Source organism: Bombus pascuorum, chromosome 2 (assembly GCF_905332965.1).
Source record: "Bombus pascuorum chromosome 2, iyBomPasc1.1, whole genome shotgun sequence".
Classification (NCBI taxonomy): domain Eukaryota; kingdom Metazoa; phylum Arthropoda; class Insecta; order Hymenoptera; family Apidae; genus Bombus; species Bombus pascuorum.
In genome coordinates this window covers 14,084,179-14,109,533 of record NC_083489.1, presented here as the reverse complement: position 1 = coordinate 14,109,533, position 25,355 = coordinate 14,084,179, and the positions used below count along the sequence as shown (strand labels likewise).

General features: G+C 32.4%; 1 protein-coding gene and 1 long non-coding RNA gene across 9 annotated transcripts in view; one reads left to right on the top strand and one right to left on the bottom strand.

Annotated features, from left to right (window-relative positions):
* LOC132916652 (anoctamin-8-like) overlaps nucleotides 1-25,355 on the bottom strand; it is a 29,980-nt gene that overhangs the window by 3,808 nt on the left and 817 nt on the right. For 2 of the 8 annotated variants that reach the window (XM_060976818.1, XM_060976819.1), the window contains exons 2-15: nucleotides 24,980-25,355; nucleotides 14,599-14,684; nucleotides 9,380-9,540; nucleotides 8,984-9,260; nucleotides 8,518-8,706; nucleotides 7,663-7,848; nucleotides 7,356-7,508; nucleotides 5,846-5,981; nucleotides 5,208-5,263; nucleotides 4,394-4,468; nucleotides 3,375-3,686; nucleotides 1,670-1,867; nucleotides 1,126-1,417; nucleotides 38-349 (exon numbers count right to left, since the gene is read on the bottom strand). In XM_060976818.1, coding sequence (XP_060832801.1) covers nucleotides 38-349; nucleotides 1,126-1,417; nucleotides 1,670-1,867; nucleotides 3,375-3,686; nucleotides 4,394-4,468; nucleotides 5,208-5,263; nucleotides 5,846-5,981; nucleotides 7,356-7,508; nucleotides 7,663-7,848; nucleotides 8,518-8,706; nucleotides 8,984-9,260; nucleotides 9,380-9,540; nucleotides 14,599-14,684; nucleotides 24,980-25,172 — 2,626 coding nt within the window. In that variant the 5' untranslated portion in view covers nucleotides 25,173-25,355. The remainder of the gene's footprint in view (nucleotides 1-37; nucleotides 350-1,125; nucleotides 1,418-1,669; nucleotides 1,868-3,374; nucleotides 3,687-4,393; nucleotides 4,469-5,207; nucleotides 5,264-5,845; nucleotides 5,982-7,355; nucleotides 7,509-7,662; nucleotides 7,849-8,517; nucleotides 8,707-8,983; nucleotides 9,261-9,379; nucleotides 9,541-14,598; nucleotides 14,685-24,979) is intronic. The other 6 variants (XM_060976824.1, XM_060976825.1, XM_060976820.1 and 3 more) reach the window with 5 other exon arrangements.
* Nucleotides 13,724-15,741, top strand: LOC132916673 (uncharacterized). The gene is made up of 2 exons (XR_009660158.1): nucleotides 13,724-14,138; nucleotides 14,526-15,741. It is a non-coding gene; the product is annotated as an uncharacterized LOC132916673 (long non-coding RNA).

Sequence of the window (25,355 nt, the reverse complement as noted above, 5' to 3'; positions counted from 1 at the left end):
AGAGGGGGGGCAGAGAAAGAAGAAGAAACTATCGAACCTCGTTCTGCACCAGGAATAGAGCATCTAGGTGAATTGTGAATATCACGAACGCTGCCCATAGTGTTTTCAGTCAAGAATTGGGTGCTTAAGTCACTGCTGCCTGCGCTACCAGGAGTCTGGACTGCGGAAGGTGTTTCTGAGATCCTTGGCACGGATGCTGCGCTAGGTGTAGGGGGACTACTGGGTGTCTGGGTGGACGACGCTAGGGTCGGTGTATCCGGAAGACTGGAGGATGTTACTTCTCCGGTGCGGTCGGAAAGTAGTTGTTGTTCTTCGCTCTCACCGTCTGCTGGACTCACCACGAATCTCCCTGAGTTCGAGCGAAATTAATAGATGGTAGGAGGGAGGACGAGAGATTATGGGCGTCGTGTTTACCCGATCAGTCGGCGAATAATTGTTATTAGAAATAAAATTATACAGTCAGCTTGAGAATTTATGAAATTTTATCTAAAAATTCCTTAGAATTCTTCGAGCTTTGGGAATATCTTAGGTTAATTTTTTAATTCCTTAAATTTACAGAGTTTCTAAAGTTTTTTTTTTAAAATTGTACTTCAGGTTTCTTGAGTTCTTTGAGTAGCTAAAATTTCCTAAATTCTTTAAATTCTACAATTCCCTGGAGTTCCTTGGGATTCCTTGAGCTCTGAATACCGAAGTTTTTCGAATTCCTTGAATGTACAGAATTTCTTGAGCTCTTTGAGCTTTTTCAGATCTATTCTAAGTTCCTTAAGTTCTTAGAATTTTTCAAGTCTTTAGATTCTTCGAATCCCTTAAGTTTTCGAAATTTTAAAAAAATTCTAGAATTTTCCAACTTCTCCCATAGTTCCAAAGATTCTTAAGTTCCACGAACTTTTTTTATTCTTAGATTTTCCTCATCATCTTTTGATTGTTTTAGGTTCCACAGAGTTCTTGGAATTCTTTGGAACTCCTTAACATTTTAAAAATATTGAATTCAATACTGATCGGGTCCCGTAAGCAGGAGAATTGTCTCTAGTTGGAGAAGAAGCGGAGTAGGGAGGAGAATGTTGCGACAAGATTTACATTACGTAGCTCGTTATATTTAAAAACGTGATATTACTGTTTATTTACCTATCACTGTTGCTGGATGTTGTTCTGGTGACGGAGTAGACGACAGTCTTCTGACTGCTTCTCTTCTCAAAAATTCTACTTTGGCCATTTCCGTGGCCACCCAATGCGGAATATCCGGAATCGCGCAGATTATTATGAATCGTATCCCCAGCATAATGTGCTCGAGGGCGACTATCAGCAAGATCGTTTGCGTGGCCGACATCTCCGGGAACATTCGTTGCACCTGCCCGCTTAACCCGATCAGAGCGCAATTAACTAAAATCGCGACCAGGCCCATTGCTTCCATGGCATTCTAATAAATAAAAAAATTTCATGTTATTTCTATTTAAAAATTGAATTATTCTATAAACATTTTGTAATTGATAGTAGTATGTTTTATATTAGTATATTTTATTTATGATAACTTTTGGTAAATTGAACTTTTATTAATTACGATTATAATTATAATTAATAAATAATAAATAAATAAATATAATTACAATGGTTTTACAGAGACTTTTATAGGTGAAATTTTGCTGTATTTATTTATGTATTCACTACTCACTTGCCAAGTTCCAATATTAGAAACTCTTCGACCAAATGGCCTTTGAAGTACGAAGCAGAGTTTAAAAGCGTCGCCGCGTAGTTCAAGAAGATTTCCAAGTAACGCCGCCATGGCAGCCAATGGAAAAGCTGAAGAAAACAGACAGACGTATCCCAATTGTGACAGCATCTCTAGATGCTCTGAAAATGCTCCGTCGTACTGCGAATGGAAATATTTCTACATAAATCGTTTGTGAAAATCTTTTAGAGGCAAACTTATCATTATTATTATCATTATAATTATAACATGTACATTACTCTTAAAATAGAGTGATACTGTAAATAATTAGTTAAGTTTCCTGGGCAATTCGTTGCAGGTTTATTATCTGAAATATATATATATAATTATTCTACTTGTACATTCTATTATATTATTAATATTATATAATATAATATACATTTGGATAAGAAACCTGCAACAAAATTTTTAATTACACATATAATTTAAGAGATATCATTCAGAAAAATGTTCTATTAGGTGAACAATATATGTATCGAGCATAGGTAGTGCAAGGGTCACTATGCTTTTCGAACAAAACATAAGAAGCCAGCGCTTAACATGGAGTTAGCGTGACAAGCTGTGAGTCGTTCCATTCACCCTTTTGATTACTCTATTGCTTTTTACAGTGTACTTCAGAATTGTGAATCAATCAGGCAGAAAATTGAACCCAATATAGTGAGTGGGTAGGCGTCTTTTAAATGTAAAAGTAAAACATAATTGAACATATCTTTATTACATAGAGAACATTTCTTTAACATTCACTGCTTGATTCAGTTGAAAGAATGATAAAAGACGCTGTATATTTCAGTTTATAGAACATTCCTTTCTTTCTATTTTATCGTTTAATGCGATGATAAGTGCAGTCGGTAATCGAAAGGATGAAGTATTTAACGGTAGGATGATCAGATGACATTACCTTTTTAGTAGATACCTGTGCGTTGTCGACAGAATCAGTGGGAAACGGAAAAAAAAAATCATTAAAATTTTGCAAAAAGAACCGATCAGACGACACAGGACAACATTCATTAGCTCTACCTCTTCCGTTTAATCCTACCCTTCTTCTTCTATCACCAGAATCGCTTTCAAATGTTTCGATTGCCCCCAAAATAAAATTAATTGAACGAAGAATGACTGTACGCGCCAGCGAAGGATCGTTAAAGAGATACCGTAAAGGAGAAATAGAGTATTATGATGTGATCAATAAAAGAACCTGTGTCCACCTTGGCACCCTTCATTATTCAACTTCTAAAATATATAAACATCTATTAGAATATAATAATGAAAGAACACACAATGACAATAGGATAATTAAAAAATATATAATGATTTTATTCTTTTAGGGATACAGTAGCTAGAAAAAGTATACATTCTATTTATCACTACATTTATATAATACTTAATTAAGACTAAGTATGTTAAATCTCATATCATTTAATAATACTTTCATATGAAGGTAAAAAATTAATATTTTGAAAATAAAAAAATGCTTCATTAGTAAATAAGAATATGTACAAATACTTTTTGTAGTCACTGTAATTATAAGTTTTTTCAATTCGTTGTCTAATTCCAGTTCTCGTTTAAAAAGCCCACCAAGGCGGATCAGGTTCAGTGCGCAACTGCGTGAGTGCATCAGAAACGAAAGAAATTAGCTAAATCTAGTTCAAACCTTGAACGTAACGTCACTAAGTAGAGAATTAGTGGGATGTCCTACTCTGTAGAGAGAACTCTCCAATTCGGCCTGGCTGACGTTTCTCGGCTGTTTGCATTTTCCGCCATCGGAACGTTCGTTCTTATCCTCCGTATTCTTTCGTACTTCGTCATCCTCCTCGCCAGGTGGCGGCCTAGCCTCGCTGGGACTCAACGCGCCAAAAAGTTCGAAACTCAGTCTAGCCAATCGCAGCTGCTCTATCAGATACGGCACGGCGGACTCTTTCAAATTGCCAATCACTTGACGCGCTATCAACAGTGCGGCTAATTGCTGAAATCATAACCAACAAGATTTATTATTGTTTCTTAAAAATATTTATAATCTTACGAACTTTTTTAATAATTTAGTTTCTTTAATTTTGAATAAACGAAGGGTAAGTTTTAGAGTATAGAATACAGATGGTTTTTTGGACCTCTTAAAATTATAATTTTTCTCTATACCCCTTTTAATTTGTTAAGTACAAATTCTTATATTCCTTCATTTGAATTTTTTGTTTAAATTGTGAGTTAAAGTAAATTTCAGAATATAGGATTTTTCATAGATCAGATTTTTATTATTTTTTATTTGTTTCGTCACAATTAAGACTTTATATTCTACTGAAGTTTCATTTAATTTGGAGTAGAAATTTCCAAGATACATTCAAATATATTTAAAATTTAAGTTCTAGCATTTGACTGATCTATTCTACTTATTTTTCAGAGTTACTGTTTTATAAATTGTGATCATGATTAACCATTATATACTTTTCCTGTTTGCATTCTATCAAAAACAATCTAATATCTTCTAGATACTAATTACAGAGACAAGAATTTGCAAGGATAGATAAGTCGTAATAGAAAAAACGAGACGATATCTAAGTTTGTCTAAAAACTCTGTCTATGAACATTCTCGAAGAAGAGCTTCGATAGAATAAAGAAAGAAGAAGAAGAAAAAGAAGAAGAAGAAGAAGGAAAAACCGGGATTAAAGGGATCCTTACCTCTTTAAGTCTCTCTTGATCCTGTAGGTAGAAGGCGATGTAAAATAGCGATAGGAAGGAGTTTACAAACTGAAACTGAAATACATAGTCTCTTCTGTATACTCTATCTGTCGTGGTGAATTAAACACACACTAGAATGCACGAAATATAAGCGCATGTATATAAAGTCACGTCATATTCTAACAATTAAACAATTATGTTTTGAAGAAGCGCAAGCAAGAAAATAGTCTAGGAGAGTATTGAGTTCTCATGCAGCGACAGAGACAGCCAGAGCAAACTTTTATTTTTCAATTGATCGAATCGAAGCCGAAGAGCTTTTATTTAATACTATAATTAATGGTCCACCTCTAAATTTGTGTAGAATAGAATAAACTATCTTTATTGAAAAATTTTAACATTGCAATAATAACGATAATTTTTTATATTTTATTAGCGTGAAATCTCAAAAGAAAATTGTATCTTCTTTTTGTTACTGAATGTATATGATTGAATTGAAGTGTATAAGTGAGTATTTTATCATTAAAAAATGCACATGCTTTACAGTAATATTTAAAACATTATTTGAATTACTGAATGATATATGTTTCACAATGACATGTATTAGGTTTTCCAGAATCGCCATGGTTGAGAAGCAATGTCAATATCAATCAATGTAAACGTTGAATTTTAAGAAAAAAAAGAAGGAAAAATAAAGAAAAAGAAAGTGGTGTAAATTCTATGATTCGGTTAGAGAAGGACACACAATAATACAGCTAGTACAACATACAATAATAATAATTCTAATCATTGAAAATGGAGAGTTCTTCTTTATTACCAGTGCCACCTTGTAGATCAGATGATTCTCGTACTCGGTGTCGAGCCGATAGTTTTCTGCGTCCAACACACAAAAATCACAAATACTATCTACTGTAACATGACTGCTCTCCAGTATGTAAAGAAATGAAAAATAGGAGAGAGAAAAAGAAAAGATTAAAAAAGCAAAAAAGGAAGAAATTGAGAAAATAATTAGTGGAATAGAAAGAGGAATATAATTATAACAAGATCTATAATATAATGTATCTCGTTTGTTTGATATCATTTTTATAATACGAAAGAGGATACAAAAACATTCTGTTTTATAGATCTGTTCAAATCATGTTCGTTAGTCAGGGATTATACATAGTTCTGAATTAATCTCTAGAAGAAGCTAAGCCGTGGAAAGATTCGAAAAGTATTTATGCTATAGGCTTTTGATAGAAAAAAAGAAAAGAAAAACTAGACGTGCAGATGTGTCTCGTGAAGATACACAAAATCGATGTGAAGAATTTTATAGAAAATGTTCATCCACTCTCGCATGTCGTATCTCGCACACGGCTGATCAATCGTGTCGAGAATGAGAGAGATAGCAATACTATGGGAACCAAGATAATGTACATAATCGTTGTTCGGCGCATCTAGACGTCCTATACGTACCCATATCGTTCAACCATACAGCGACTTTGAAGTAAGCTTCGTCCATTAAAGCTATCACTACCGCCAGTAGAACTTTTGGCACATAACTCAACCAGAATGCGTGTCCTCTCGATTCGAGACGAGCGTCCCACCAATCCTGTAATCATTTGTAAAATGTATTTCATATACATTTATGGGTATATGTGAAACATTGAGAATCTGGCTTCGTTTAAAAAAAAAGTAGAAGAGCAGAATTTTAAAAACAATAGAACTGTTACTCGCTGGCCAAATGATTGAGAAGTATCGATCAATTAGTCTTTTATGATATTTCTCTAAAAAACAAAATTCTAATTAAGAGAATGCAAAAATGGTAATTTTTAATTTTACTAATATGTTATGGATTTGAAAGTCAAAAAGTGGAGGTTTATGATATTGTCAGATAATATAAAAAGCTTATTGAGATAAAATATATTACATAAAGTATACTAGGTGGACGTATAATATATTTTAAGATAAAATATATTATATTAACATACACCATATAATAACGGTACATTATTATAAAACATAGTATTGACAAAAGTATTATTAGATATTTTAGAGAATCTGGAAACAATGTAATTCTATTAAGCAATGGAGTTTGTGCGTTACGCAAAGAAGTTTAACAAATTTGACGAAAGTTCATCAGCATAATGACAAATTGATCGTGCAGCACTTGGCTTTTATTCAACTGATTTTAATTGCTAAAGAATTTGGCGTTTTTTCTCATCAAGTTCTGGACAGTTGGGTAGAAATATCGTCTCAGTCTCTAGAACTAAATTGTTCCTAGACTTTTTTGTTCCTCGATGGGATTTTGTAAGAAAAGTTTGCAAGCGCGACTTTAGGCACGTTGCCAGATTCAGTGAATACTGGGAATGTCCATTGATCGCTCCATTTATATCTTGAATATTTCGAAGAAATTTATTAAAGATCGAATTCAAATAACAAGAAGTTGGAAGGAATTTTTAATTTGTCAGCTGGAAAAAATTAATTAAGTTATTCTATCTAATTTATTATTCTTAAATAAACTTTTACAACTCACAATTTATAATTTATAGTATGCTTTTGTTAATAACAGAAATTTATGTCACCAGTTTTAGATTTCCTTGTTTTCAAAAAGTATTTAATTTTAGGAAAGCGATGAAATTTCTATTATATGAAGTGTTAAATCTACATTATATCAGATATATATGTATAAGAATGAAACAAAAATTATGTTCTTTCAGATGTATGCTGAAAGGAATATCTAATTAAGAAATGGTTTTATGTTGTGTAAATTTCTTTAGAAGGAATTCCAAAAGTAAAATTTTCTTTTCAATAACACGCATCTAAAAAAACATTAAAGTATGTGTCAGGAATTTAGATCTGTTTAGATCTATCTTATTGTAAACTTCTACATTTTCATCTTGTATTTAACAAATTATGTATTTAATCAAGTATTCCATATTCAGTAAGTTTTTGTTCATCTAAAAGTACAAAAAATGTCTCGAACCTGTATCTGAAAGTTGAGGATCATCACAATGAAAACGAAGAATAAGCACGCTGCGATAATCGGAACGCTGACAAAGTACCGGAACATGTTTCTCTTCCATCTAGGATATGTTGGCTCCAATCTCCCTGTTACAGCTGAAGTTTCCAAAGTGCCCTTCAATTTCGGAAAAGAGAGAAGAGGAAAAGAAATCATAGCATTGGAATTACACTCGTTACAACTAACTTCAACTAACTGTGTTTTAAAACGAAAAAGCGAAAAACGTGTGGGAGAAAGAGAGAGTGGCGCTAGTGATCACCGGGAAACTTACCGTGAACAAGGGCCTAGGCTCGACAAGTAGGTCATCTCTTTGATCCAAAGTACCCCACCTGTAGGCCAATTCGGCGCCCCTTCTTTTCCAGGTTTCCAGATAAACCGTGGCCCAGATCACATTGAAGACGGAGAACAGAACGTACGCTACGTCTTCCACCGCTTGATTCCTGCCGATGATGCCGACCTGGAAGATCAAGTTAAAACGAGATAGATGTTAACAATGCAATACTACACTTACATAAAATCTTATTACAATATTATACTGCGTCGTTATTAGGTTGAAGGTATTTATGTAAATTCATATCCTTGTCAATATAATTGAAAAGGTGGAATCTAGACACAAGTCTGTTTTATCTAGTAAATATTATAATAAATACTACATTTTCTATATTTCACATATTTTTGCGTATTATGTGCATTTTGTGGATTTTTGAATTTCCACTTATCGTAACTCATTACATATTCCAAACGCAAGAATATGTAAAACTAGAAATTAAGAACAAAGTGGTTAAGAATGGTTAGAAGGAACATAATTTTATTCGTAGAAACGCTTTAGACGAGTTCGATCTTCTTCGAGAAGCTAAAATAATCATGAACATACTCTATAAAAAAGCTATTAGTTACAAGATTAACATTATTGGAAATTATAAAATGAAAATATGAGAATTGTTGGGTATTCATAATTTGACTTGTAGCTTTGTTGAAAGTTTTCTTAGCTAAAAATTTGAGACCTTCACGACTCGGTATTACAGAATTGCTTTTATGGATAGTTACTTGGAAAAAATATTCTCATGTTCTACAAATATTATAGTTAATACTTGTAGACTGTAGGAACATTTATTTCTTTTCTTACCCAATATATGGCACCCACTGCAGCTGGAACGATCAGAGCGGTGGTGTAATGACCGAGCCATGCGAAGTACATGGTAATCTTGACTCCGAAGTATTTACAAATGTCGTCCAAGGGTTGGGGGCTAAGAAACGCGCGAACCCATGTTCGTTGCAGTTTCTCCAACGCAGGCAATTCGTGAAGAGGGAAGACCTGGAAGAAAATATATTTCTTCTTATAAGCACAGGTATAATAATAAGTTGAAAAGAAACAATCAAATCTTTCTATGAAAAGCTAAAAAATTTTCAAGGAAGTATAACTTATCAACAATTAATAATAATTAATAATTTCTCAGAATAATATAAATTTCTTTAAGAATTCTTATAGATTCAATTTAAGTAAGACATTTTGATTATTTACAAGAATCCTTAAAGGAACTTATATTATTCTGCATTTGCTGATTAAAGATCGTTTAGCGAATAACACTAACCTGGGATATAATCCCAGCAGAAAGGCATTTTGGAATAATTGCTTGACCTTCCACCATCTTAAGTCCGGATAGACTATGAAGATCCTGCGGACCCGCCCTAAGAGTATGCAGCAGGTGCAGGACCAGCGATTGCCTTTCCTGAGTAGTGAAGAATCGAGATTCGTCATCGCTGCCTTCGAAACAGCTCGATTCAGAACCTACGAATTCTTTCAATCCTCCACCGAACTCTTGACGTAAAGTCTTTGGTAAATGCACCTCTTCGGCAGCTTTCAATAGTCTATCAATAAATAAGTATCATTTTCAATTTTTTAAATCAAATCAGTTTGGTTCTTGAGATTTCATATAATCAATAGAATATAGTGATTATAACTTACAATATATAAGAAATATACTTACACACTAAAGGGAGCTGTTAAATAAAAGCCATAAGTGTCTGACGAAGTATGATGTCGCACATGCACCACTAGGCCTGGGGTTCCCGCCCGAAGACGGCCTAGGAGCCACATCAGAGTTTCATCGCTTGCTCCGCTCGGAAACATCATCACGACGTCGCATTCCTGTACAATTGATCATTCATATTTGGCGAATATTGATTATCGATTACAACAAATCTTTATTAATTTTTAGTCTTAAAGTTCTTAGAGTTTAAATTCCTGGATTTCTATTTTTTTAGTTTCTTGGGATTTGAATACTTCAAGTTTTAGAACTCTTTAATGTCGTAGAGTTTCTTAAGTTGCAAAATTTCTCGGGCTTCTAGGATTCTTTTTTAAGTTGTTTGAGTTCTCAAAGTTCTTCAAGCTAGCTGCCTCGAGATTCTATTTTACCAGTTTACTGATTTTATTCCATATCTCCATACCATCGAAATAATCAGGTTTCTCGTAAGAAATAAAATACACTCGAATGTCCACAAATCAGAACCGTGACGTTATTTCGTATTTATCGTTGGACAAGGTAAACTTATTTCCCTATGGAACTGTAGACCGTAGGGCGAATTATACATGTGTTCTGGCACAGGGAGTAAAGTCGTTCGCCCTGGCTGTCTTCCAAACGGCAGCAGATTGCTTGATATTGACAATCTACGCGCGAAGATATCCTGATGGCATGTCTGACCTAATACCGCCGCCGAAATTCACTTCTATTATTCGTATTATCTACTCTGTTGGAATTAAAAGAAATCCTTCTTTCTCAGAAGTTGCTAATATTTACTATATTTATACATAAAAAGCAGCGTATGAAAACATGATATTAGATGATAATGACGAATCATGGAGCGTAGCCAAACAAGTACAAAGACTAACTTTAACGCTATTTTATTACGAAGATTTAATTTATAATTGATGTGCTAACTAAAACTTACGCTATATACCGACAATGCTAATTAGATTGTATTACATAGTTTAAGAGGGAACTAAGAAAAAAAGACTTCAGAGTTTACAATTAACTTTTGATGTAACTTTAATTGTAATTTTGAGTCACTATATTATGAGTAGTACTGTGATATCGGTCTCTGTGTAATGTAGTCTCTGACACAAGTTAAAACTTCTGTATTTAGTATAAAATATTGAACAATGAAATTGTAAAGTGGAAAAGAATACTTCCATTTTCTTCTTCCTATCTATTATATTTCTTTGCTAAACAAGTTCCCCGATAATTTTCAATTTTCTACCACATTATGCGTAAAAAAGAAAAACAGCTAATAAAGCCAACTTTCCTACGTGAGTCGAATAAAAAATCTCACGGAGGAGGCTGAATTTCCGGAACGCAAATGACGGCTGATATCGGATGGTATATGGAAAAAGTTACGTAACGAAGAATAGAAATCGCGCGTGGGCACGTCTTAGGATATCTCATCGGAACTACTATCGTTACGGGATGAAAATGACGCATTTTAAAAGGTCACCTTATATTAAATTAACTGACAATCAGTGAGCAGCACGTAAATCCAAAAAGAACGCGAAGATAAATAAATTTTAACGGTGGTTAGATGCGTTTAATTCTCTGCAACGTTGTTACACAAGATGGATTTTTTTCATCGCTCTTTGATCAGTTGGTTGGTCGAAATACAGTTAGGTGAAGTCTTTTTTCCGAGCATGACATTGTTTGATCGGATTTTGTTAAGAAAACTAATTTGGAAAAAGCATATCCGATTAAAAAAGCAATATTGTTTTAAAAAGTATAATTTTAAAAGAAATAAGAATACTTTATAAATAAACACGAGCAAACGAAAAAGTTTCGTTCATAAAATTATGTATTCATTTTAATGAATATCATTGAAATTTGCCACAGCGAACATCTTGTATGTGTCCATTCCAGTAAAAATTATATTTATGTTTAACATTGGTAAAGCACGCTTTAAAGATCTCGATGCTCTTTGCGTTATTTTACTGATTTGAATAATTGTTTGCACGTTACTTTTGTATTTTTTCGTTCGTGTCTTATACACACTTTAACTTATTGATCTTCTGCCTCCGTTTCAATGAATTATTCGTTAGAACGAGGGGTAATACAAGTTTCATGGGGTTTTGCTTTCACTTCCTTGCCTCGTTATTACTGTTTTACTACATCTTTCATATTTTATATATTTTTATAGCCCTTATGTACTTACATTTTTACATGTTTTACCGTTTTTCATATTACATAGACATCCTCCGTGAGTATTTGAATGTCAACCTGCTTTCTTTTTAAATATTTTTATCCACGTTGTATCAACTTTATACAAATGATTTTAATCATAATAATTTGAAATTGAAGAATTAAACTATAGGGTCTATATTTCTATATAGATATATATCTATATCAAAGTAGGAAAACTACAAATATTAATCACTATTTCAACAAATTGCGATATAAATATAAATATTTTGAATGGAAATAAGGAAAAAGAAATAGTAACATAAATATAAATTTATCCTACAAAATGCATATAAAATGACATTATATTAAAACTTTCTTTGTATGTATAGATATACATATGGCCTTCGTCGAGGTTTAAATTCCTTATCCACTAGTGTTCTTGTCATTTTCTTTGTCCCTATATCCGAAATATGAATACTTTGACTACTGACCGATCTTACGACCTCGTTACATCATATTCTGTGTCTAGAACAGCTCATGAATGTTTATACATAGAAATCTTTCATGAATATATTATGTGCATGATATGGAACATTTTGAAATGTCTCTAACAGTGTAATAAGATTCGACTGCAATAACTATATGTAACGTACAGAATTATATTCTAAAATTATACTATTCACTATTTGATAATTTACATGAAAATTACATGTAGAATTAAGTCTAGAATTAAGTATATGTGTAGAATAATTCTCAAAATTTATTAGGATATTTTTGGGTATTAAAAAATTCTATAAAAGATACAAGATATTTAGTGTAAGTACATATTTTAGAGATTTCATTAATAAGCCTCGATATTCACTAGGACCATCTTTAACATTTATTACAGCTTAAGCTATCATAACATATACTAATTATTTTACTAAACGCTATATATTTAATTTGTTTGTTTGTAAGTTTTAATTTTTTAATAAATATTGTAGCTTATTAATGTAATGAATGACTAATTATTTAATTACTTTGATATATTTTGTAACTTTTACATATAAACATTTTTACATTATACTCGAACTTTATTAATATAATCATAAAAGTCTTATCTCGTTATGATGCTAATGAGATTTCAAAATATTTTCTACAACACATACAATATATACATAAAAGTTTCCTATTGTAAGTGTTAGAATACGCTTGTGAGCTACTATACATAGTAAAAGAAATAGCAGACATCTTAATAAAAGCACGTAAGAAGCTTTGAATAAGTGGCAGGCTTGAAACCTCTCGTTACGATTTCCTTTCGAAGCAACTTGTAACAACATCATCAAACAGTTTGTTTGACCAGTTGCCAAGAATTTATTTGTTTCAAAACTTTTCTACCAAGCAGACGATGGTGAAGGCATACACAATGATGATCTCGCCAAATTGCAGTTCCGATGTCGGTATTATTGACATATCGGCACAACGATAATGCGCTGTATCACGAATAGAAAAATTACTTGAATATGTATGCGAACGTAAAAATACGAGAACTTTAGAATATGGAAATGTATCGACGTAAAATAAGTAAATAAATAGCTACAAATGTATAACAATAATGTGAAAAGGCTAGAATTGGAAACATATCGTAGGGGAATCAATTTCACTGGTTGGCCGTTTTATTCGCTAACGCCACCTTTCCCAATTCTTTTCATTCCTACACGTTTGTTAACGATATTCTTGAGATTCCTCTCTAGATGGCTGATGCGTCAAATTCTTACATGACTGTAGTGCGAATGGGTATCGAATCATAGTTCTAATAGTTGTTTTATAGTACATGGATATACATATTTTATTTACAATAATAAGTAAAATAGTTATATGAAATGCGATAATAATAAAATTTTACAAGTAAATTTTACAAATTATACATAAATTGTTCGATTATGCCAATAACTTCGCTAACTGCTGCTAAAGCTGCTCGCTAACTTTTTAATATTATTAATTGGTTATTATATCATTGTATTAGACAGCCCCGATACTAATCTACTAATTATAAATTGATGATTTAGGATTTGCACGTCATTTCTAAGCTCCGCCCGTCCCTACACGCAATCGTTTGATCAATAACGATAAAATCAATAACCGTAGAACGCGTTTCCGTAAACAAGAAAGCCAATCCCAATTATAAACCGGGTATGTAGTAACATAGAATAACGAGGATGTGTGCAACAAAATTTGTTTGTACGTCACGTGGATACCGTATACTGTACACGATGGGTTCCCTGTGCTCGTCGTGTATTGATTTCAATTGGTCAGGAATATGGTGATAGATGAGCCATTCAGATGCATATAAGGATCCGGTGTGCTCGGGCGTAGAACCAAGTTGGAATGTTTTTGCACACGTTCTCACCACTGGCTTCTTGCTTCGTCACGGATAATTCAATCCGGACAATGGTCGAGTAATTAGCGGTTATATTGGTGGAACATGTGTTACAGTGAATGCGGACATTTTTTTCAATCATGGAAATAGTTTACGATAACAGTGAAAAATTGTTCTATCATTTTACACGAAACAATAGACGAAGAAAAAAGCAGCCTTGTAGTATGTACTAGGTGTTTCTTTTAAAGCATTTTCGTTTCTTCCCTTTTTGAATATATAAAAGCAAACTTAACCTTTTTTAACGCCTAAAATTACGTATATTGAATGTTAAAAATTTTTTTACCAAATAATAAATATTTATAATAGTTGATAATATAAGAGGATATTTAGAGAGATTTGCCAAAGCACTGATTGTGTTAAATTTGGTTAACTTCAAACTTGAAACTGATGTGTAACAGATACATTGCAAATATAAATAATAAATGTATAAAATCCATCATATATGTAACAAAGTGCAGAAACACTAAGCTATCTAAAAATGAAAAAGTAATAATATTAAATAATAAACTTATTAAAATATGTTTCATAATTTTTTGTAACCTTTTTAAGGAAATGGTAAATAGAGGACCCAACGAGACTACAGTGGTACATAATAGAAGTATGTAATGATTCGAAAACGTACTTGAGTTGGAACCTTCTGTATCCATAGGCGGCGGGGGGTCATCAAGTGGCCTGTGCATGGTATCTTCCGCCTGAGTAGACGAGATGCTGCAAAAGAAAAGGAAAATGGAAACGACGTGTTGTTATTAAATATCGATCCATGCCAGTCCTGGTGTCTCCTAACGAGACACATCGTTAGCGTCGTGTTATTTTTCCATGGATTAATTTTCCGTGAACATGATGAAGCGAGAACGCGGGTTTCCTTAATAAAGCGGCAAATTGCAGGGTTTAATAGCTCGCGTAATTGATGGAAACGCGACGATCCATATAACGAGACATGGAAGCGGCTCCCGAGCTGTAATTCGCCTAACCAATCTAACAGTCCTCTTCTTCGATTAAACAATAATATGTAAATGAATTGAATCTGAATTTCTGATTGTTGTTGATTTATCGATTTTATCTATTTTAAAGAGGTAATGTATATTCGAAAACGTACTACTGGTGGAACAGATATTGTGAGGTTATGAATTGAAGCGATGTTTGTTAACATCGACTGATATACATATGTAGATGAATTTAGGGTTACAGGTCGTTTACGCGTGTAGTAACATATATTTATAATGATATATGAAATTTGTCTGCGATAGCTATATTATAAATTTCTTATACAATTTTTCTATACAAAATTTTGTTATTTCATTTTCTTATGCCATTCGAAAATATTCAATTATCATATTTCATGTGTCTTATACGGCATATCTTTTTCTTTAATGTAATGAAAAAACCAAGCTATTTTTTCTGGAGACAAACTCGACAGACATAATTAACTCGAAGATAAAGAATTGGAAAGATCGTCGAGTATCAAAGCCAAGCACTGAGAATTTTTAACGAATTCGAAGCAAGTCGCAGGCAATTCAGCGGTGATCATTAACGAAATACTTGAACTGCCTTTTTCATATAACGATAATACTTATTTCAATTTCCAGTCACCCGTTTCCTTTTATAGAATACGAGGAACAGAGCATAGGGTCGTTATATCGGAGGACGTTCAAACTGTGGCTGAATCACAAATAAGAAAACAGAAGAAAGAAGATACAACTACGTGGAACGGCTGTAAAATATATGAGTTTCCTTTGTTCGATAATAAATTAAATTTAGGCTAGTTCGTGCGTTGCGGAGTCATTAATAAATTTCAATGTACAACGCTGCCTTTTGAATTATTAAAAATCTATCATTTGTTGAATTATCGTTCATTTTTAAAAATTTTTATAGATGGATCTAATTTAAAAAAATCTCCCGAAATTAAAAAATTTATTACTCTTAAAAATATTAATTTTTTTAACAGACTTAAAAATAGACAACTATAAATATATAACAATAACAAAGGAAAAAAAAATATATATAACACCAACAAATAGCGCAGTATTATGTCATCTCCTTTTCTCTTCATCAAGTAACTTGAAAAACGTTTTCAATCCTGGTATTTTTTAATTAAACTTACTAAAATTTTTAAGAAGATGAATCTTTTAAACGAATTTAAAGATAGACAATTGTTAAGGGATAGTGCGACGTTATTGTGTGATCCGTTTTCTTTTTCAATAAGTAAAATTAAGAAATGCTTTTAATCCACGTTTTCTATCAAACCTCCCAAGGACGCGTTGTATTAATGGCGATTTTAAAACTTCCTCGCAACTAGCTCCTATCGCAAGACCGCAATAAAAAGAGTTTCACGCTACCATGCCGAAGGTAATTTTCTGGCCAACGGTTACGAATCAGAAAATTGCTCAGCGACCGCCGTGATATCGTAGCTTCATTGGATGCAGGAATTATGTTTGTTTCAATCTACATAAGAATGTATCATCCCGAAACTTTATCTGAAATTTAGAATTAGTTATTTTTCTTTTTATAGAAAATTAGAAAATTTTATAGAAAATAATTCGACTATTGCTTAATTTTATAGAAAATTAAATAATGTGACTACTATTTTTGTACTAAATTTATAATATCTATTGCTTTCCTTGAAAGAGGGATGGAGGTATTTCTCCCAATTGAGAACATTAAAATTCATCCAAAGCCTAATATAAAAAATATAAAAAACATATTATTATATTATATAATACATTATATTTATATATGATGTTTCCTATTTAATTAATATTCTATTATATATAAATATAAATATATTAATGAGAAATATAAATTTTGTAAGATTCTGCAACATTGTCAGTAAAGACCTGGATACAAACTTCCGTATGGTTTGTATTCTGAAAGTTAAGAGTTCCACCCTCCGTTATCCATCTCTATGGAAAATTGCATTTTCCGAGCTGGCGGAGCTTGTTGTATAATGCACTGTATTTTGTTCGTTAGAACATCATTTTGCACGTTCAACACGCGGTACGAGCACGAAAAGTTTCCTTTTTCCCTTTTTAACGTTCTACTCGTTCTTCCGGTGATAAACGACATTGCAGAGGTGCTCGCGAGGTGGGAAGCGGAAATTCCAAAGGGGAATTCGAATTTTATTGTTCTTTGTGTGTTACTTGCTTTACCATCGATAGAAAGAATTGTGGTATTAATTTTTTGCAGAAGCGAATAACACACTAGCATTTGTTTTACTTTACGCGGAGTTGTGCAAAAAGTATATTTCCTTTAAAACGAAATGTACTTTTTTCAAAATAATTCTGATTTCCTCTTTTTTTTTGTAAGTTAATTTCTATTTAAAATTTAAATTGTATATAATTTATATAAGAAGTTACTTCATATGGAGATTTATTTGTTTAAGGTAATAAAGGTGAAATATAACAATGACAAAAAAGTATCTTTATCTAACAGTTAAATTGTAGTAAAAAATTAAATTATTAATATTTAACTACTACTGTATATTAGTAATTCATCTTTTATTCTTTTTATATTACTACCATTATAGAACGTAATAGAATATTAACGAAAGCAAATTGAATTAAAGAATTTCTGGCAAAGTTTCTCTTCTATAAATCGCACGAACATCAACGAAGAGTAAATGTGAAATAAAATAAGCATATTTTTGGACTATTACCAATCAATGTGTCATATTTCTATCATACGACCAATAACGATTTTATAGATTTTATTTCTCCACAGGATTATCTTAAATTAGCCATGATATATTTTTAATGTGGTTATTATGATTTTTATATTCCTATTATACTTTTAACTTTTATGACCGTTTAACTGCGGACAACGTTTGATTGAACGACATTAAAATTGCAGCAGAATAAAATCGAAGAATTTAATGCACCATCTTTTTATTTTTGTAAATATCGTACATAAGTTCTATTTATAATAAGATTTTACTGAAACTTCTTATATATTCTACAAAATGGAATGTTTTCTTGTAAAAAGTAATGTGAGATTTATTAGGTGATAGATACATGAAGTAATATTTAATAATGTTAAAAAATCATCACTGAATTATTAAAATAATAATAAATAATCATTAAAAGATTATTGAATACAATGGTTAACATGAATATTATTACGTTATCGAACTTCAGATAGGTGACAGAAGAATAAGCAACCTTTTCCACTTTTATCTTCATATATAAATAACAAACACAGTAACTTTACTATGGCATATTTTTATATTCTTATATTAAGTAACTATTAATGGTAAGAATTGGCTCAGTTATTATTAATTATTAAGAAATTCATAATCATTTATATGATACTATGTATGCCTGATATACTATTTTTTTAAATAAGTATAAAGTACATAGAACAGCCAAGCTTTAAGTGCAAACTTAAAAAGGCAACTTTTCTAAAGCATGTATGTAAAAGTGAATTTTTATATGTATCATAATAATACATTTATCTTTCCATGTGTTGACTACAGATATAAAATTTTTTGTAAAATCAAAGTATCTCAATTTACAAGTAAAAATGCCTGATACCTAACAGAAACGGTATAAAATATATTAATGGCTTTTTTGCGTGTTAAGTAAATCTATTGAATATTAAACACTCTATTATATCTAATTGATTTACACGCTAAATAATTATCGAGAAAAACAAATATATGTTCAAATACTTTCGTCATCCACTATAGACACGAATTAATTCATCAAATTATACACGACTCTATAGACCTAATCTTTACAGTACTCTACACTTTATACTGCGCTATCCAGTTGAGTGGCTGCCACAATAATTGCTCGAGTTTTGTTCGAGATCCTGTTATCTCGAGACCGCAATTATGCATAAATTTAAGAAATGAATAAACCCGAAACTCTGGTCGAATTGATGAAATGTTATCTTGCAGGATACAGAGGCTTGTACGCTTTCAACATTTTACATCTCATACAATAGTTCCAGTCTATTAAATCGACCGTATTTCACCCATAGCCTGTTCTCTCAAGTGTTGCGTGATATTATGTACGCGTCTCTGAACACACTATCTTCTAGAAGAGGCACGGTGACGGTTGCCTTGGTTTCCATGGAGGAGGAAAGTATCAGTTAAAACCTTTCGAACATCCAGAGACGGAATATCGTAGCAACGAGCGTTGCTTTCGAAAGTTAGAAAGATTTCTTTAGGAACGGTTAAAAGGAAGAACAGTGATTTATGAAAATATTCGAACACTTAACAAAGAAAATGTTTATGAATATAGTCAGGGACAAAAATAAAATAAGGTAGTGGAAGTAAAATATGTGCACCGACAGATTTATCAGAATTTTTAAAAATGTTTACGAAATCATTAAGGAAATATGTAGAACCGTTAAGTTTTAACTGAAGCGGTGATTCTAAGAGAATCGTTAATGAAAATGAACAAAAAATACAATGCACAAAATAAGTTGAAAGTTTTAGACAAAGTTCCATAGAGATTCCAGATTATCATCCTTTAAAAATCACAGTTTTGGTAGATTAGTCTATAACTCGGCATTGTAAGTCGTAAATCCCAGAAAGATTTGTGTCATGCTATACGAAGATTGCTTTTGACTCCCTTGAAATTTTAACGTCCTAAAGCGTATAAAAGAAAAATTTACAAATATTCTGTCTATATTAGTTGTTTCGAAATGAACATGAGATATAGTCGGGGACAAAGATGAGTTATATAAGGAAGTAGGTAGCAATGAAGTTTAATGGAATTAGTATTAATCATATATATGTAATAATTTTATTTATTACGTATCTGTATAGTATACAGAGTATTTACTCAATAATTGAAATTAATTCTCATATTTTTGTGCAAGTAAGTTGCATTTAACGAAACTTCATTGATACTTATTTCTACTTACTTAGTTCTACTACTGACCGCGTATTTTTGTTGCTGACTATACGTATATATGCATATATATATATATATATATATATATATATATATATATATATATATATATATATGTATTAAAACATATATATATGTATATATGTATTAAAACATATACGTTGTTCGAAACGTTTTAAAATTTCTTTAGCACTATAATGAGACGTAGTAAGGAAAAAATTTTCTATGATAAGTATCCAAATATTTTTGTGACTATACAGGGTCATTGTTGCAATGTTTGGTCGAAAATTTGTTATATGTATACTGTATGTGATCGCATTTTGAAGTCGTAGAGTTTGTTATTCGATGTTAAATTACTATACTCGGTGGCTCTAAAGTTTTGTTACCAGATACGAGGTGTGGAATAATATTCTGAAATTATAGGATTTATTAGTCAACGCATTTAGAGATCGAAGTCGTTTTGAAATTAACTCGATATGTATGTATATATACATACTAAACGGCAGCGTAGAATAATATTCTGAAATAGTAGTATTTACTATTTAAGTATGTAGATATCGGTTGACAATAAAACTTTATCATTTCATATAATGTAATACAAAATTATATATTCTAAAATGATATAATTTATTACACACATACACATTTGATATTTTTATATGAAAATTGCACGTAGAAGTAACTCCATATACTATATACAGAGTAAATCTTAGGACTTTATTACTATCTTTTTTAACATACTTAGTTGGTATACTTAATTTACGAGATATGACATGAATGTTACGTGTCTTTTAAAGCAAATCGATGTCAAACGTGTGGCACTTTATGACTGGTGTATCGATCATCCCATTTCTTTGCGTTCCATGCGTTGGTAGCATCAGTGGCACGTGCTTTTCAAGCTACAGTGTACGTGTCTTTTCGCTGTATGGCTTCGCATTCCTGACCCTAAATAGCGTCGTATTCTGTTTAACTTAACCCACCTAATTAATTCCTGTTAATTAACTTACGTTAATTTCGTTTAGAGAGAATTGCATATGTAACTCGAATATGTAATTATTATTTTTAATAAAGAATTATTTAATTCGCCATTTAAAAGATATTGAAAAATGATACGAATAATTTAACTTTCTAAAAACATACCTAAGTTTTTAATTTCTAATAAATCAATTTATTAACATTATTATTACTTAAAATATTAAATCATTTTTATTTAATCACTATCTTATTTTTTTAATATATATAATTCCTACTTTTTTAAGTAATACTAATTTTAATAACGTAATGAAGTAAACTATTATTTTAGAAGAACCAGATCAACCATTCAAAGGATGTAAAACACATGAAACATGTCGAATGATATGAAAATAAAATATCGAAGAATATCATTGTGTCGGCCTATTACTAATTGATGATTCGAACAGTCAAAAAAACACTGGAAAATCACTTAAGCGTCTTTAGAAATCTCCATTTCGTGTATTGACGATAGGAGTCGTTTGAGAACTGTTCATACGCCTCATTTTGGCAGGTAATAGAGGGGATGGAGCACTCTCTTACGTCACGCTCAAGTATATACAGTTACACTTCATACCACCATTTCACAGCCCGGTATATGTACAGGGTGACCCTGAAAAGGATAGTTTTCTCAAAAGGCTACACATAATCGGTGAAACTGATATAACGATCAGGAACTAAAGTTTGCACGTTTCGAGGGTAAAAACACGTAATTTGAGACATTTTTAGCAATATGAGGAGTTAAAATCTTATTCAAGGCCATATGACGTCAACTTGCTTTTCCAAAAATAAAGTATGCGTTTTAACCATTTTTGTGTTTCATGCAACACATAAAGATTGCTTCTTCAACTATTATGAGAAAATATTTTAGTTTATAAGTTGTTTGATTTAATGAGAGGAACTTGATAGAATATTTGATTTTGTTTTCTACACTGTTATACATTATATATTAACATATATTTTTTTAATGCAACTATGCAGTTTTATTATTATGAAATTACTACACTTCAAACAATTTTCAATAACATATATGAAATGTATATTCTATGAATTTTTGAATTCTAAAACCCACGATTTTTATAAAATTAAGATGATGAAATTGATTAATCGTTTAGAAAATGTGTGGTCGTTGCTGAGAAAGTTAACCTCAGTGAAGGAGGATTTTTAAAAATGCGGAGAATTTGAGGGAAATAATTTTAGTACAGTGACCTTCCTCAGTGCTTAACGAGCCGCTTATATAGAATGAAGAGGCTGCATGCTGAGATATAACGTGTGAAAAGAACCGCCATTCAAGTTTTAATCGCGACTTTTTATGTAGGCGAAAAGCTATAAATATTAAAATGATCTCCTGTTTTGCAATACATTTTTTGCAACATTTCTGGTATCGTTCGCAAAAATGGATTTAGATATCCCAAATACAGTTCATACGTGATAGTGTATAAAATTTTGCGGTTAAGAACAGAAATGTTCTGTTTTTATTAATCAATACAAGAAAAGTTAGTATCTACATTAATTGTCAAAATCATGAAAATTTAAGATAAAACATATTAAATCCTATTAAATCATATAATAATAATCTTAAAAAGTATCAAACTTAAAAACTGATCATAACCTCAAAAAATATTAATTAATTTAATATAATCACATTTTAAACTTCATAATATTTAAAGTAAAGTATATCATTGAAATAAATCCCACTAAATCAGGTAATTTCATCTACTATGCATATCACCCTGCAATAATAATATAGCCACATTGTGGCGCGAGGTAGTCGTGCATCGATGAGATGATCAAACGTATTCGTCCCGTGGAGATTATCAACGCCGCATAAAATTACATTCGCCGGATTACCGATATCGAAAATGCGAACCTAAATGAAAATGCACAATTACCGCCATAGAATGAGGTCTCTTGGTGTTACACGGATTTTTAGAATCACGTAATGTTCGCGTTCACGTGATTCATGGTGAGAATTAGAGTAGGGTTTACATGGTGTGCTTTTGTGGTATGTTCTTTAATTCTAATTTACCCCTCCATGATGCTTGTTAATCAACACTGGATGTATTACGCGGAAGTAATTTTTAGGGATTCCTTTAGAAATTTTTTTTAGTGATGAGTCAAGATTAGGAAATTTTTTATATTTTCTAGATCACAAATTATTAATAGTCTTTATTGAAAATTTTCTATGTTTTAATACAGATTAAATTTTTATAAATATGATATACTTAATTTCTGACAAAAATGAAACAACTCATTAGAATCATTTTTTAAGGAGAATTTCATAGTAAAACAATAATATTGAAAATAATTCATAGAATAATTCACAAAGGAAATGTAAATACGGTTTCCTCGAACAAAGTCGTTTAAATAGATGGATCCAATTACTTCTGACACAGCGTAGGAGATAAAGCCACAGAGAGTCGAGTTATCACGTTTAGATATGGAGTATCCGTTTCAGCGGAATTCTGTGGAGTAGCATGATCAAATCTAATAAAATTCCTTTGTGGATTTAGCTGCTCTTCCATAATTAGATAATTCCTATCTCAAATCCTCTGAGAAATGATTCAAAAGAAATTTTTAAATATTAACATTATTTTTTGCCCAAAACCATTTGAACAAATATGTAGTCGATCTTCAGCTATTTCTAGAAACGCAAAGGAAAAAAGCACGATATAAAATGGATTAATTGCTTTAAAGGTCAAATCATGACCGATTGTATCCTAACGGTCACAGGGTGAAGAAACTCGACCATTCGAACGCTAGCATTGATGCGAGATACGACGTTTGAATTCCAACTAAACCACATTGGTATCGCTGAAATTTGCTCGAAAATGCAATGCCCTTAAGCGATAATGCGCTCTCTCGTCAGCTTGCACGCGATTACCGGCCCCTACTCTATTGGTCTAACCCCTACTTCGCTATCTAAACCTCAAAGAGTCGACACGAGGAGAGGCGACACACGGTGATTTTCTAAGTTTTGCGTCATTCGTAAAATTTTTAGTGACAAAAAGAGTTGAATCTATGATTTATAGATGAATCCTTGAAATAATACAGTACTTCCAAAGTAATTGGTTCATTTAAAGTTTTGAAATAGAAAAGTTCTTAAGTCTTCAAAAACTGTGGAAAGTTTTAATTACATGAGTTTTTCAGAGATACATATGTATACGATGTACCATATTTATATAGGTTCTTCATCTTTGTTTCAGCTGTTTTTCTATGATGTTTTAAAATGAACTACCAATGATTTGTAAATATATTTCAAGAATCCAACATTCAGAGGACAATTATATTCCGATTCTTTTTTAACGTCATTCTAAAGAACATAATAATATATTCACCTATAATATAAACAAATTGGCTCGCTCTCCAGAGAATGGTCACAATGCTCAAAGAGAACGCGGTTGCGAAAGAACCGCGAATCAAGACATGCGTACGCAGCCGAGTGGAGTTGGGTGCAAAAGGGGATAAGCTGAATTCAGAGGGGGCTCGCGGGCTAAGAAGAAGGGGATGACCGGGTGGGCGTGTGTACGAACCATTTTTGGTTCAGAAGGTGAATCGATTCCTGGATGAAAATAAGCAACCACGAAAATCATTGACAGTGATTTAATAGACACCTTCCCACATCGCGATTATTGCGCGAGCTTTCGTAACGAAACCCATCTACCTTCTGTACATACACTCAGCCCCATGTATTTACAACAGCGCGGCATTGAGAACGCGCGCACCAACGCCGCTGAGATAGCATCCGTGACTGCGCGCACTGCGGACAGCGAATATACTCTTTCTTATGTTTTCTGACTGAAACGTATATTCGCAGGGGCGAAGAATAACGGTCCGAATACCGATGTATTGTATGTCTAGATGTCGTCCAATAATATGACCGAATTCGACTGTATAGTCATTGGGTTCTGTCGGTTACTAGATTGCTTGCATTTGGTGTTTATCACTGAGAATATGTACTAACTATCGCTACGAATTATTCGTATTCACATGAATGCATGTACTATCGTTACGCCGAACGAATTGTACCACATTATGTTTGCTTGATGAAAAATCAAACATAAGGAATGACAAGATGATTTATGAGTTTGAGATTAGTAGTACTACAAATGGAGGAGATTTATTAAAACTCACCCTTGTCGAAGGTTTCTTTGGCCGCGTGTATGACCTTCCTCCGTCTAAGACCGTCGCCCGCGAGGACGGTCGTCATCGTGCTGGAAGCGGTGCCTGTCGTCCTCTCATCTTCGTCACTGTTCGCGCACTCGCCGGAGGTGGTCGATGTACGGTGGTCGAGGAGATTGATCGGGGACCCCTCGCCGCCTGGCATAGTGTCCCGATTAGCAGGACCGTCGCGTCCTTAACCGAGGACCTTTGCGCCTGAACTGAACTCGCTCCCTCTATGCACCCTCTATTCGCGAACTCTCTTCGCCCTTCGTCTCCGTTGCATCGTTTCACGGCACTGGCCGCATAGTGGCGCCACTCTTGCGACGGATTACCATGGGGCAATTTT